At 33.6% G+C, this 14,513-nt stretch overlaps 1 protein-coding gene across 2 annotated transcripts in view; it reads right to left on the reverse strand.

Annotated features, from left to right (window-relative positions):
• Positions 1–14,513, reverse strand: part of LOC145325222 (uncharacterized) — a 31,982-nt gene that overhangs the window by 3,167 nt on the left and 14,302 nt on the right. The window contains exons 3-14 of one of the 2 annotated variants that reach the window (XM_080168142.1): positions 6,307–6,438; positions 5,605–5,688; positions 4,928–5,011; positions 4,132–4,224; positions 3,468–3,528; positions 2,952–3,080; positions 2,521–2,584; positions 2,233–2,369; positions 1,893–1,961; positions 1,448–1,622; positions 1,055–1,139; positions 145–774 (exon numbers count right to left, since the gene is read on the reverse strand). In XM_080168142.1, the coding sequence (XP_080024268.1) occupies positions 145–774; positions 1,055–1,139; positions 1,448–1,622; positions 1,893–1,961; positions 2,233–2,369; positions 2,521–2,584; positions 2,952–3,080; positions 3,468–3,528; positions 4,132–4,224; positions 4,928–5,011; positions 5,605–5,688; positions 6,307–6,438 (1,743 nt within the window). The remainder of the gene's footprint in view (positions 1–144; positions 775–1,054; positions 1,140–1,447; positions 1,623–1,892; positions 1,962–2,232; positions 2,370–2,520; positions 2,585–2,951; positions 3,081–3,467; positions 3,529–4,131; positions 4,225–4,927; positions 5,012–5,604; positions 5,689–6,306; positions 6,439–14,513) is intronic. The other variant, XM_080168150.1, reaches the window with a different exon arrangement.

The raw sequence follows: 14,513 nt of genomic DNA on the forward strand, positions 1-14,513 counted from the left end.
TTTTATTCCTACCCAAAACACTTTTTTACTTTTATTGTAAATTTCTCAACACAGCTTCGCTAATTTTATACATAATTGTTCTTGTTTCACTTATGTTTTAAGCAACATAAACAAATAAATTCTATGAGAGAAAAAATATTTTACCTGAAAATTGACTGAGATGGTGACTGGATGTAGAATGGGACATGACTCCTCCTTGTACAACGACATGAAGGGGGAGATGACGGAGAGGCCGACTGTCATTGGTACGTAATAGCTGCCGCGGGAGTTTAGAGCAAATATTGGCACACTCGGAGACTGTTGCGAGGAGAGGGGAGCAATATTCTCCGGGCTCTGTTTCTGTCTGGTGTGCTCACACTCGCCACTATCCATCCCCTCCACCATCCTACTCTTCATATCACAGTCTAAACTTAGGTTAGGATACCGTTCACCCACTCCGGCCCCGCTGTTGCTTCCACCGTAGGCCGACCCGTCGCTGGCGATGCGTACCCGATCGCTTCCGCCGCCCCCGCCAATCTCCAAGTCAGGAGATTGTTCAATACCGCCACGACTGTTGCCAGCCAATGACCCGTGGGACTGTTTAGCCGAACTACCGTCTCTGGAGGACGACAGCCAATCGCCGTTGTTGTTTCCACTGCCGCCGATACTTGGATCCTGCTGGGAAAATCTTTTCTGGATGTTTGATTTGAATTTGTATCTGTTTGATTCAGAATCATGGATGCTGTCGCCTTTGAGAGACAGGTCGCTTGGTCCATCCTGGTCCATCTCACAATTCTAAAGGAAAGGTCAGGGTAATATTTATCCTTTAATAGTATTGGCATATTTTTTGTTTTATAAATAGTTTATAAGTCACTCAATGTTAGTATGTCTGTATCTCCTAAAACTGGGATATTTGCTTTCTTCCCTTGATTTAACCATCCTTTCTTTAGTCTTTGTGTCAAATGAAATAATTTGATTTTAGTTTGACATAAGTTAGCCACTACTTACTACAAGCGCAGCTACTCTTCAACTAGGGTCTGCCCGTCAAGCCAAGTACTCCTATATTAAAATTTACCTTCATATTTGGTTCTGTGTAAGAAGATTTTCTCTCTCTAGAGTAGAATTCTTGTCTTGAGTCTGGACGATCTTTGTCTGCATCCCTACAAATAAAAAGACAGTTAAAAACTGGTTTCAGCGATCATGTTAATGTCTCCACTAGCTGTGAAGGTCTAATCTGATCAAGGTCGGTCATCCAAAGTAAATTTGCTTTAAATACGAAGATAAGGTTTTAAATACGAATAAAATAATAAGCATTGCATAAAGAATTATGATTCCTGAAACTTGTTGGAGCTCTGTACCACGCAAATGCATAGTTAAAACTCCCACACAAAGGTAATAATATCAAGTAGTTGGTTGTCTGTTGGATGTTCTCCACATAGTCATAAACCTAACTAAGCTACTTAAATACCTGGAGCTAGAACCTTCTCCATGCGCCAGCAGGTGATATGAAGGCGCTGATCCAGACAAACTGTTGTTGCTAGACGCGTGGGTGCTCAGGTTGAGTCCCTCCTCCTCAGTTTTGACAGAATGGTAACCAGACTCCTCGGATATTTCAGATTTTACACCCTCTTCGGATCTGTCTTCTACAAAAATTGATTTTGTTATTTTGAATTTAATTAGGATTTTTTAAGTTTTATATCTGCTCGAAGAAGATTTTATTCCCATTTTCTTAGTTAATATAATCTAAAAACCACTTTTCCCCCCAATTTTTATCACCTTTCAATGTGTAAAACCTGACATATACAGCTAGAGAAGAAAACCAACAGATCAAAATAGATGGTTTCATCTGTTTAGCTTATTTGAAAAGATACATAATTCTATTGAAAAATACATAAGAACAGAACTTCAATTACCTTTTGGTTTGTAGGACCAGATTTTTCCATGCGGATGGCTGGAGTTGGGATGTTCACGGGATAATTTTGCTAAAAAAAATTAAGTTTATTATAAGTTAAAATAATAGTATATTTAATTTTGTCTTGAATTTATAAATAGAGAGTAAAATAAAGATCGATGATTTGTTTAATGTTAATAAGCATCGCAACAAGATTAAATAAAACCTGACCTAACCTGAAGTAAACAATACTGCTCTGTCTACTTAAATTCTTTTTATAAAGAGGGGTGGGGGGGGGGCTGTGTATCGAAGTTGAACAGGGTGCTTTGTGTGAAAATTACTATAATAATTAAAATCCTTACCATTGTTCTTATTAAGCTGGTCATAATGTTTCTGTAGATGGTTGATGAGACGGACACAGGTGGGATCCCCGGCGTACAGACCCTCCTTCTCCACCAGGAAGTGCATGGTCTCTGTCAGGCATTCATGGTAACCAACTCTGAATAGTTTTTTTTTTATAAACTTTGCTTTCATAAAATAATCACCAAAAAAGACGAAATGTTTAAATTTAATTTTCGTCTACCTACATATTTTCTTTTTTATATATGAATATTGTTTTTAAAATGAGCAAAAGAGTAAGGTAAAATTACCTGAAAGACTCAATATTTGAAGTTTTTGTGACAGTATTTTCTCCGGCGTCTACCATGTCACATTCTGAAACAAAAAGTTGATTTATTTAAAATTGTAGATAGCTTAGATTAGAAATTCTTAAATTGGAAATTATTATTATTATTTAGTTTTATAGGTATTCATGTTCAACATGCAGGGTAAAAGCGCTGAAAAGTATCATGTGTGACGTCACAAAAATGCGTCTTAAATGGGGGGGGGGGGGGGAATAAGAGAGGAGAAGGGGGGATGAAAATCAATAAAATAGATATGGATTTAAACATATTTTTATGACGTCACACATGATGACACTTTTCCAATACCATAACTGACAGACTAACAACACTCAAGAATTTTATGTAGAGCATTTTTGTTCAAAATCGAAAAAAATGCGCAACTAAATTTGTAGACTTACCATTAGCCTGGCAAGGATGGTGCTGTAGATGTCTCATGTGTTTGATGGCCATCTCGATGATCTCCGTCTTCTCAATCCTGCCCCGCCCCTTCTTTGTGTAGCTGCTCGGGATTAAACGGCTAAGGTCGGCTGAAATATTGCAATCATTATTTTAATTTGTTAGGAAAGTAACATTATATTTATGATGGTTTTAAAGTAGTGAAGCTTTTCTACAAGATACTGATGTTTGTTTGTATGTATGTAACGCTATCAGATGTTTTATTCCTTTTCTATTTTTCTTTTTGTTTTACCTCTTTTCCCATAATTGTCTTTGTTTAATGTTAAATAAATGTACAAGTATAGATGTATAATTCAGACATCTACCTTCCCTAGCATATTGCTTTCTGCCCTTTTGTAGGAACTTGGCTGTCTTTATCTTGGTAAAGCAGGACAAGATCCCCGCCCTGGACGCAGAGTAACATATAGATCATGCCCCCTCTATTCTTTTACTTTAATAATGTTAAGAAATAACCTTACCTAGGCAACTGTTCATTCTATCTCTTCGCCTCTTTTCAATTACTCGATGAGATAATGGGTCCTAAAAAATTAATTATTAATTAGATGTCTTTAACGTAACATATAGCTCTTGATGTGATGATTCCTTTAACATTTAGGTATTTAATTAGTACTTTTTATTTGTCAATGGTCTTTTCTTTCTGGTTTGTTGAGCCTTGCTTTTATGATGTTGCAATCCTTGTTTACTAGGTAACAACATACAAAAACTGTTCCATATTGTATTGAATAGGTTGATTGAAACACAATAAAATTAAAAGCACATTGTTAATAAATTTCCAAATTAATTATAATTAGAATCTATCCCCGTGAGAGGCACGTTTTCTCTTACAATTAATTTTCTACAAGAATATTGTGAACGTGGTATTCTCGTATTCATTCGAAACCGAATTAAATCCAGTGGATTTGAATTGGATCCACACGAAAAATCAATGTCTAGCATCGTATTATATTCAGCTTTCTACGAATATAAAAATGTACAAACATTTAAGATTTAAACCAGTTTTGAAGCCCGTGCCTTCGACATCTCGGGGCTAAAAAAACTGGTTTTAATCTTATAATTATACATTTTTTAATCCGCGGAAAGCTGTTTATAATACGATGCGAGAAATAACTAATCTATACTAACCTCGTGTGAGCCACGTTTTCTCTTTAGTTCCTGTTTCTCTTGGTCCATATCCAAGGACGAGGGGAAGGACCTCATTGTCGTTTCCAAACGGGCCTGAAATTTCATTATTAGAATAGTGTCATAGTAGATCACAATCGGTGGCGTGTGGTAGGGGGTGTAGTGGGGTTTCAATACATAATTGTTTCTCTAATGTCTAAAGTTTTGATAGGGCGCCAAGTGGCTTGTTTACTTTTTTTAAAAACTTGTTATCAAAAACTTTTCCTATAGTTTAAAAATACGTTCCTTATCATCTAATATAACAGTTAAATGAGGAAAGAGTTAAAATAATACCTATTGACGTACGATTATTTTTAACCTATTTAAAAATTGAATTTGAAACTTTTATTTATATCAAAAATTTAAGTGACTTTTATGTATCGCGCATTAAAAAATATTATATACTTTGTAGTTTTGGAAAACTTCAACCTAACTGATTTTATGACAGGAAAATTTTAGATTAAGCTTGCTAACATGGAATTCATTTATTGGTCAGTTCGTGCATCCAGTGGACTGCAGTGGGAGAAATGAAGGAGATGGGGTAAAGGGAAGGAGTAAATCGTTATTTTAGCCCGCTGCATGTTTCACTTTATTAGATTACATGAAAATCTGGTGTAAGATCCAAGTTATACTATATCCATTTTTAATTTTGAAATTTTTTCATTGTTCTGTCGGGGGGAGGGGGGGGGGGGGAGGTCGGTATAAACATTTTCAAAATTGAAAAAATATTTTTAAGAGGATAATACCCATTTTTGTATACCTGTCTTTGTTTTTGTTGAAGTAGGAAACAGGCCAAATCCTCGGGTAAATCTTTTCTGCGGGATAACAGGTCCAAACTGTTTAACTAAACAAAAATTATATTATTTCAAAACTACATGGAAAAGAAATCATCAACATGACCTTTAAAAATATTAGAATTATTTATCAAAGAACGTGTCCTAACTTTTGTGATTTAAAAAAAAATAACTAGTCGGTGTTTTTAGTAAGTAGTAGATGTAAAAAGATCCATAGAATTTAGATATGCAATCGTTTTTTTTGTAGACCTCTTATTTTTAAAGTAATTAAGTTTTTTTTAAATAAGTTGGTTTTAAGGTACTAAAACACAACAAAAAAAGAAAATTGCCATCATGAACAAAATAGTAAGATCTTTAATTTGACACCTTACTCTTTAAATTCTGTTGAGTAATTATTGTGAAAATCTATTTTGTTGAACCCCATTTAATCAAAACTTTGAACATTGGGAGCTCGTCAAGAATGGGTTAAAAAAATCACAAAAGATAGGACACGTTCTTTAAACAAAACATAAATGTCTCAAAAAACGCGCGGCTAGAGCTGTACTACACAATAAGAACTCACTTCATTGTAAAAAACATAAATGATAAAAAACAAGTTAAGTTAAGTTAACAAATAAATACTTTTCTACACTAAAAGTATTACCGAAAGATCTGGCTTCATTTTAGGTGGTCGGTTATGCTTATCCATATCCTTGCTACCCTCAACAAGATCTGGTGGTACTCCAGCCTAGCACACAAGCACGCAATCAGCAAACAATTTTCAAATCAACATCAGATAAAACTATGTTACCTCGAACTTAAATTTTTAATGTGCATTTTGTCTCATTAATGATCTTCATTACTTACGGAAAGTTGGGGGCAAAATAGTTTTTCAAACATTCAGGAATCTTTTTCGCAATTTTAATCAAGCACTTATTCTTCAATTGACCTGGGCTTACTTAGGACCTGTCTTATGATAACATACAGAACTACCTTTTATTTATGATTGAATTTTGTCTGTTTTTGGATCGAGGCATTTCCGACAATGTTAAAATGTATGTTTAAGAACTATTTTTGTCATCTTTAGTTAGCTGTAACATAATTTGGATCGGGACTTGAACTCATTACTTTCCCAACAAACTGGAAGCCTTTTATAGTGCCTATAGAAAATGACGTTATAATGGCCTACAATTTGTTAGTTAAAATGTATACTGGCCTGCCACTGGTAATTTAGTCTTTGTATTTGCCTTTCATTGGGCATTTTTATTGTATGACGTAATTTTTTATGGGCACTATAAAGAGCTTCGACAAGCTTGCTTGTTTTTTATTTTAATTATATAACGTATGATCTAACTGGTAGACTAACCTGAGCGCTGTGACCGCCAGAGCCAGGCCCATATCCGCTGGAGCTTGACACGGCTGGATTGTACTGACCACTCATACCTGGCCTCTCGTCCTCGCCCAGGCGTAGCTGGTCATCCGCCCCGCGCCGGTCAGTCTGAAAAAGTATTAATCATAAAGAAACATGTTTTTTTAATTTTTTGACTACGGGATGATTCAGAATTTGAAACTTAATCCCATGAAAAAACCTCCAATAAAAATGGACATCAAATTGAATATAATTTTTCTTCTCATAACACAATAGCATGCTTGTACTTGTTATCAATAAAGAAAATATTAGCCTAAAAAAAACCTACGATTTTTTTTCATTTCTCTCTAACCTTAATCCTATTAATTATTAACCAGTCTAAACGTTTTACAGCTAGTGTCATTTTTTTAATAGTTTATTTGTCAATTAAAAATATTAAGTATGACGCATGTAACATTTTTGTGTATTTACCAAGCATTCAGTAAATAGAACAAGTTTTAGAAGCAACGTTTTTTTAGAATTAGGTCCTGTACGTCAATTCATGATTTACAATAATTTATGTAGCAAAGTTACTCTTTAATTTCAATTTAAAGTTTTAATAGTATATTTAAATTCATCATTATCAGTTTTTAAAGCTTTAATATTTTAATATTCAAGAGATTTATTAACTTTTCTTTAATATTAATTTATAAGCTTTATAAGCTTGTTTTTATTTCGTGTTAATAATAAATAAGACACATTTATTGCACGTGAATTTGTAACGAGCGTGGATATAATTTGTAAACAATTGAGCATCGCTGGTGACATAAATATTTTCCGGAGGCCATAAGATCCATTCATATTTATCTGGATAGGGTTAGATATTTAAAAACTTTATTTATATAATGTTGTGTTTTTATTTGGATTTATTCCCATTTCTAAACTTTCCCCTTGCTTTTTACTCGTTTTTAAGCTATTTTCTTCGGGGGTGGGACACCCGTCCCCCAACCCTCACAAAAAAGAAAAATACCCCTCCTATTAAAAAAAAAACTAAAGTTAAAAAAGGGGGAGGTCGACTACAGTCATCTCCCCCACCAAAACAGCCCCTAGAGGTTGGGGCGAAGCCACTAGTATCTAATAGTAAGAAATGATGTTAAGATAGCTGATATGCAATTTTCCCAAAATGGCATATCAACTATAAAAATTCAGTTTATATCTTACATTGTGACTACATAAACAGTCTTTTGCTGATTTATAACAGCACCAAAGTTATACAGAGTAGGTTTAAACATACAATTGTGGATTTATGTGGCGCACCCTGTATTTGTTCCATTTCATGATTCATCTAAACTAGGTCTAGTTTATTAATAAATCCAAATCGTTTTGCTTGCTAGCAACTAGAAACTTGCAAGTCCTGTTACAATAAAAACACAGGGATAGAAGGATGGAAAAATTACCCCCTATTTAAAATTTAAGTTCTAACTTTTGCAAGATCGGGGAGGGGGGAAGTTCATTATCCTCTCCGTCTCTGCTAAAAATGTCTTGTGAGTGAGAGATGAAAAAAATCAGGGATCGGAAGCCTCACGTAAGCCGCGTGTAAGCCTCAGTGAAATCGTGATTTTATCACTATAAAATTCAGCTGGATGTATAAAACGGCTCTTTAGCAGACAATCCTTCTTTCTTAAATTTTTTTTTTTCTGCTCACAAGCAGGTTTAAAACTGAGGCTTATGCGCGGCTTACGTGAGGCTTCCGATCCCTGAAAAAAATGTATTCTTTCACATGAGATAAAACGTGCACATGAAATTTTTTTCGTCTCCGTCTTAAGAATTTAAATTAAGTAGAAATGCAAGTGTTAAATGCCAGAGACAACGGGTATAAAGCAACGCAGCAATAATATGTGATAGCATTATCAATCAAAATCAAATTTTGGTAGATATTGTCAACAAATATTGTTCGTCATAGTATTTTCTTTCAATAATCATTTAATTACGAGCAACAGTTAGAAAAATTTGTAAAACTTGTAAATTTGTTGACCGATCTATAAAACTGTAAAAAGTCGCATTAAGCTATAAATTTGCCATATTTGATGAATTATTTACTGTTATTCATGTTGTAAGCTTGTTATTGCGGCGCTACTTAACTCTTTGATTTCATTTAAATTTCATATTTCGTCTCCCTTACCAAAATGGTGGAAATTTCTATTTAGTCCTCCCAGGGAGGAAGGGAGGAGGAATTGAGCTATTTATTACACTAGTCCCCAAAGTTTTATATAAAAGTTTTCCTATTTTTTGGTTTGGCGAAGATGGAGACTGATAGTGAATTTTGATTCGTTGGTCTATTAAGTTGAGTGTCTAAACGTTTCAACCACTAATTGTAATCTACAGAATGGATAATTTAGTGTAACATCATTGGGGACGTACGTAGTGCATCAATTTATGGGCCTTTTTCTTATCCCTTTAGATCCCTGATTTAGTCCTCTTTCTTCTTTGTGTGTAGTGAGGTGCGAATAAGGAAAACTGGAGGAGAATTACATACATACGCATTACTAGCTAGGTTGCTAAGGTTTTTTTAGACACGTTATTAATAACCCTGTCATATATGGGACCATTACAAAAAAAAAGGCCGCACATTCGCCAACTAGCCAGAATTTTGTGAGTTTAAAGGGTTAGAAAGTATACAATAGATTTATTTAGCCATTATTGTAATCATTTCCTTGTAAAACTTAATGCCAAAACGTTTTAGAAAGGGATTTTTATTAGAATTTTCTGATGTTGAATTAAAACCTGATTCTCTTTTACACCTATTTATATAGTTTTTTAAATGTTAAAAATCATCGTGTCAGTACATACAATTTAAAGGGAAATTGACAAAATTCCACTGTGTTTGATTTTAAACTGAGGAGTATGAGATAGGTAGATAGAACATATGTATGTAATATCACGTTATAAGTAGCGTAGCAACTCTAATTATGGCATGTCAGTCTATGTCTTTTCTCTTATGAACACATATTTTATTAAAACAGCACAAACTGCCCCTTCCCTTTGCAGCAAATTCATTAAACTCTTAACATCCCCTCTTATTCATTAGGTAGCTTTTTTTGTGTATTTGAGACACTGTGGATATCTAAAAATGCGCATTACTGTTCTTTTTTACCTACAAGTTGATTTTGCTACGCTGCTTATCGAGTATAATTGTTAGAGAAATATATATGTATATATCCACACATAATATCACGTTTGTATGGCTCTGTCTAGAGTCTGGCAGAGTTTACCAACACGTGACTTACAATATTCAATGTTGCTACACGTGCGATACACAGTGTCTTTATACTTGTACACTTTACTGTTCCTGTTCATATGTAATTTAGGAATCTAAAGGGATAAGACAAAGGCCGATAAATTTATTTACATCCCAAATTATGATACACAAAATTATAATAAGAAAGCGTTATTATAACATTTTGGGGACCCGTGTAATAAACAGCTCATTGTCCCCTATCTGCATGTAATTGTATTAGTTTATGTCGACTTAATTAATGATATAGTAAATTATTCTCTTTTTTTAATGAAGGAAATAGCTGTATGTACAGTACATGTATTAGAGGCCAGAAAAACAAGTATCCTCTAGAAACGCTCTAATTATACTTTACTCTCTTTTTTCATACACAATATATAAAAACGTGCTTTTTTAGATCCGTTTTTTTTTATTATTTTTCTAGAGAGCACATTTTTAGCACGATTTTTCTTAGAATGAATATTATTAAAAACAGGGACAAATTTTTGGCGTAAAAACCGATACTACTATTTTACATGGCCAGAACGTGCGGAGACTTTCTAGTTATAGAGATGCTGAACTGTTAGATAAAAATTGAGTTCTTGGAAATTCGTGTTCAATAAACCCCCATAAACAATGATAAGATATGATATTGATATATGCCGAGATTTTTACAATACTGTACAAGTTTAGATTTGTATCTTTTAGTTTAGATCCAAAACGTTTTGGCGATTTAAAACAATTTATAAAAAAATGGATTTTTTATATCTTGAAATATACAACAAATTAATTTTAAAATAGTCTTTCTGTCGAAACTGAATGAAATATATATACACAACTAGCGGCTTCGCCTCTAGCCTCTATCCTCTAGGAGCGTTGCCCCAGGAGGTAATCTAAAAAAAAAATTAAGTACCTCTGGTGCTGCGACCACCACTGCCTAAAAAATGCGGGAGGATTTTTTTTGGTTTTTGGTGGGGTTGGGGGTGCCACTAAGAAAATAGCCTAAAACCACCACAGGACCAGTAGGTATATTCCCTGAAAAGTAGAATCCAATCGGTTCAGTGGTTACCAAGATCTTAAGGGCCGGATGGACAGACATCATGCTACTTTGTATCATAGATATACAAATACCTTATCATATTAATTGGAGTATTTCCTAGAATAACATACTTAATGGCCAATAAAAACATGATTTATTTATCATAATTTGCGTTCTATGGCTCTTATCAGGAGTTAATAGCAAGGCTTCTATATATTTCCAAATATTCGTCTATCACTTACAAATGAGTGATTGCATCAGCTGCTAATGAACACAGACAGCTACTTTTTTGTGACCATTCCTCTGATTATTGTGCATCTTCTTAATATCTAACTTATATTTCTGACTATTAATATTGGAATTTCTGTAAGATATGTAAATTAATTGGCAGATTGTAAAATGAAAAATTCCCAGAACCAATGAGCACATACAAACATTGCAACTAACCTCTCTTGTTATTTTCTATGCCTTGTTACATATTAATGTTATCATCCTTGTTATTGTATTAATGTTATCATTCTTGTTATTGTATTAATGTTATCATCCTTGTTATTGTATTTTGATGTTGTTTGTATAAAATGTACAGTACATACTTATCATGTCTTGACTAAGCTTAGTACCTTATGGCCTAATTGAGATTTGCTAATGTCATCCAGGAAGGCAGGGACATGGGTGATTAGATTAATCTATACTCAGGGATGTTCAAGCTTTTTTATTTAGGGGGATGAAATCATAGGGGTTTGAGAAGGTTAGTCTAATGTATTTTTTACATTAGGGGGGGAGGGGTAAAATGAGGGTTTTCAAAGTCTAAGGGAGGTAACACCCCTTTATACCATTTTCCAATAATTAAAAGCTATCAAAGAAAGAATTATACAACAAAAAAAATAATTTATTATCATCTCCTTGTATCCCTTACTAACTCTAGACGGAAAATTGCACTTGCTTGGTTACACAAATATATTTATATATCTTAGATATATTTAAAAAGTTAAAGGGCAAAAGTCTGCATTTGGAAAGTCAGGAATAAAGGATAATTGTTTATAACTAAATTGCAGCCTTCCTTTCATCCTATAGACGGACGTACGGTCGACCATAATTACTAAGAAGGTTTTTATTTAAGGAACGCATGATAGAATTAATAAATCCTCCAAAAATAGATTTTCAATTATCTTCCTTGTAAAGGTTATTACAATATAGTACAATACAAATGTAAAAACCGTCCAATTTTTACGGTAGATTATTCATAAAGAAAAACAACTGCTGTGTTTGTTGGCTTAATAGCGACTTCGGGTTTTGATTGTTTAATTTGGTAGTTGCGGCCTATTTTTTTGGTAAACGATTCCATTTTTAGCAATTGTAGCTGCAGTTAGTTTAAAATAAAAGCGCTGCGGCATTTTTGAAATTTGCATGCAGCTTATGCAGATTAACACGGATGTGGCTGCCGAGCCTAGATGCAAAGCAGTTTTCAAGAAGCTATAAATTTAGACTTTATTGGTCTTTGTTTTTACAGTACAAACAAAAAAAATAATCCTAACATTTCAATTTTTACATAAGCATTTATATTATAAATACTTAATTACTTAAAAATAAAGTTATGATGTTAGAAACGATTGTGTTTTGCTGTAAAATAAGAAAAAAAAATCCTATGTTTGTTCTGAATCATCAGTTTTTCTACCTGCAGCATGTTAAAAAACGTGGACAGTGGTAATATATTATCATATGCGTTGCAAAATCTTTTAATTGTTCTCTCTCTCTCTCTCTCTAAAACGTCCTCATGACTCTCTCTCCTGGCACTCTCTCTCTCTCTCTCAAACGTCCTCACGTCTCTCTCTCTCATTTATTCTAACGTGTTTTGTGTCACCTTATCTTTGCAGAGTTGGCTATTTTTTTTACTGCACTTACAACTCTTTTTCTTTGCATTACCTTTAATGAATGTATTTTTTAACCTTTTTTTTTTTTTTTTTTTCTTGGGGTTGAACTTAATATCTTATGGTACGATATACTATTAAATGGCCGGCTCAAGCGCCACGTTTAAGTACATATGACTTGACACGCTCTTAAACTAATGCTAGGTTGAGTTAAAAGTATTGACGCTTAAGAATATGGTTAAAAGGACTTTACATTAACGCCCAAGCTTTTTCTCTTCAGGGGGAGGGGGTGAGAGGTTTCAAAGGTTGAGGAGGGTAAATATAACCCTTTAACCCCACCTATGGAAGTCTAATAATTTATCAACTTTACTTACATTACAAAATAACGAATGTAGATATTATCCTTTCTGACAATAAATAAATTGTTTAGCGTATTCAATTGTTTTAAATTTATATCAAACAATATAAATTATTTCAATTTTAAACTTTGGATATTTGGAATATTTAAACTTAAACTGGCTACTTGGTAACAGAATATACGACGCAAATGGTGGCATTAACCTTCAAATCGATAATAATCCCCTTACTAAACCCCTTTTTTTACTAAACACTCTGTCTGCCCGTCATTCAGTCCGTAAAATTGACACAACCCAATATTTCCCGATTTTGTATAATTTTTGAGGAACACGATTCCCGAAAAAGGGAAGGGGGGAAGAAAATCTCTTCAAAAGAGATGGGGAAAACCCCCTTTTCTCCCATCTCTTTTTTTCTTCCCCACTTCCCTTTTTCGGAAAAGAAAAATATGACGTCACTGGAATCGTGTTCCTCAAAAATTATACAAAATCGGGAAAGATTGGGTTGTGTCCGTAAAATTATTTTTCCCAATTCTATTGAAGATAGGCTTCTGAAATTTTCAGTCGAGAATCCTAGGAAAAATGCACTTCAAGTCTATAAATTGTTTTGTCCGTCTGTCTGTCGGTCAATTTTTAAAAAGTTTCGTGATTTTTTTGGCTGTAGTAAGGTTCTAAGCTCCCAGCAGATGCTTGAAACAGGAGGGGGGTGGAATTGTAACCCAAAAGTTGTTTAAAGGGATTCTATTCAAAAAAGAAAAAAATTATTGTGGTTAAAATAACCAATTAAATAAGGATCTTTAGTCTAGTTTTTTTTGTGCAATTTTACTGTACACAGTCAGAGAAAGGGATGGATGTTATGTCATTTAAATCAGGGAAGGAGGGGATATTGGGCTGTTAATTACACTAGTCCCCAAAGTTTTATAATAACGTTTTCTTATTCGTTGAATCAACAACTCTGGGGATTTTAAATGAATTTCGATTGGTTGGTTAATCAAATTTAGTGTCCAAAAACTTCAATAACTAGTTATAATCTACAGAAATGGGGTAATTCTGTGTTTCATCATTGGGGATGTACTTCAATTTATCGGTAATTGTCTTATCCCTTTGGATCCCTGGAAAAAAAACTAATATGTCTGCTTATGGATGCAAAAAAGCAACAATTAAACTAACAAATGGGTAAATATTTCAATTGCATGCTGAGTACAATTCAACAAAGAAAATCCGCCAACGTATTCCCAGTGCATGTATGTACAACCAAACAAAATACACAGACTAAAAATGCATTTTAAGTCGAAATTTAAAACTAATCATTTAACAAAAAAATAATCAGTTTACTTAAATAGTTTTGAAAACTTTTCAGTTAATTGTAAATCTATTTTTAAGACTTTAAGCACACCTCTCTACAATTTTTTATAATAAAAAAAACTATTTTTGAAATTTAATTTTATCAAATTTTTATGTTCTTGGTTTGAATACCCTTTACGTTTACTCTTTTTTTTAAACTAAAAGAAAAGTTTGGAGGGTCGACTCACTCTATTTGCCTCTAGGGGCATAGTTGCTAAGCACAATTAAAGTGCTAATAAATATTTTATTTGTACTTAACAAAGGGTGCTAAATATCGCGTGCATTTACTGTGCATGTGCGTATTTGGCGTGCATAGTCGGAATTTAGCATGCATAGTTGTAAATGCA

The sequence above is a fragment of the Acartia tonsa genome, chromosome 1 (genome assembly GCF_053477335.1).
Source record: "Acartia tonsa isolate MP-2025a chromosome 1, ASM5347733v1, whole genome shotgun sequence".
NCBI lineage: Eukaryota > Metazoa > Arthropoda > Copepoda > Calanoida > Acartiidae > Acartia > Acartia tonsa.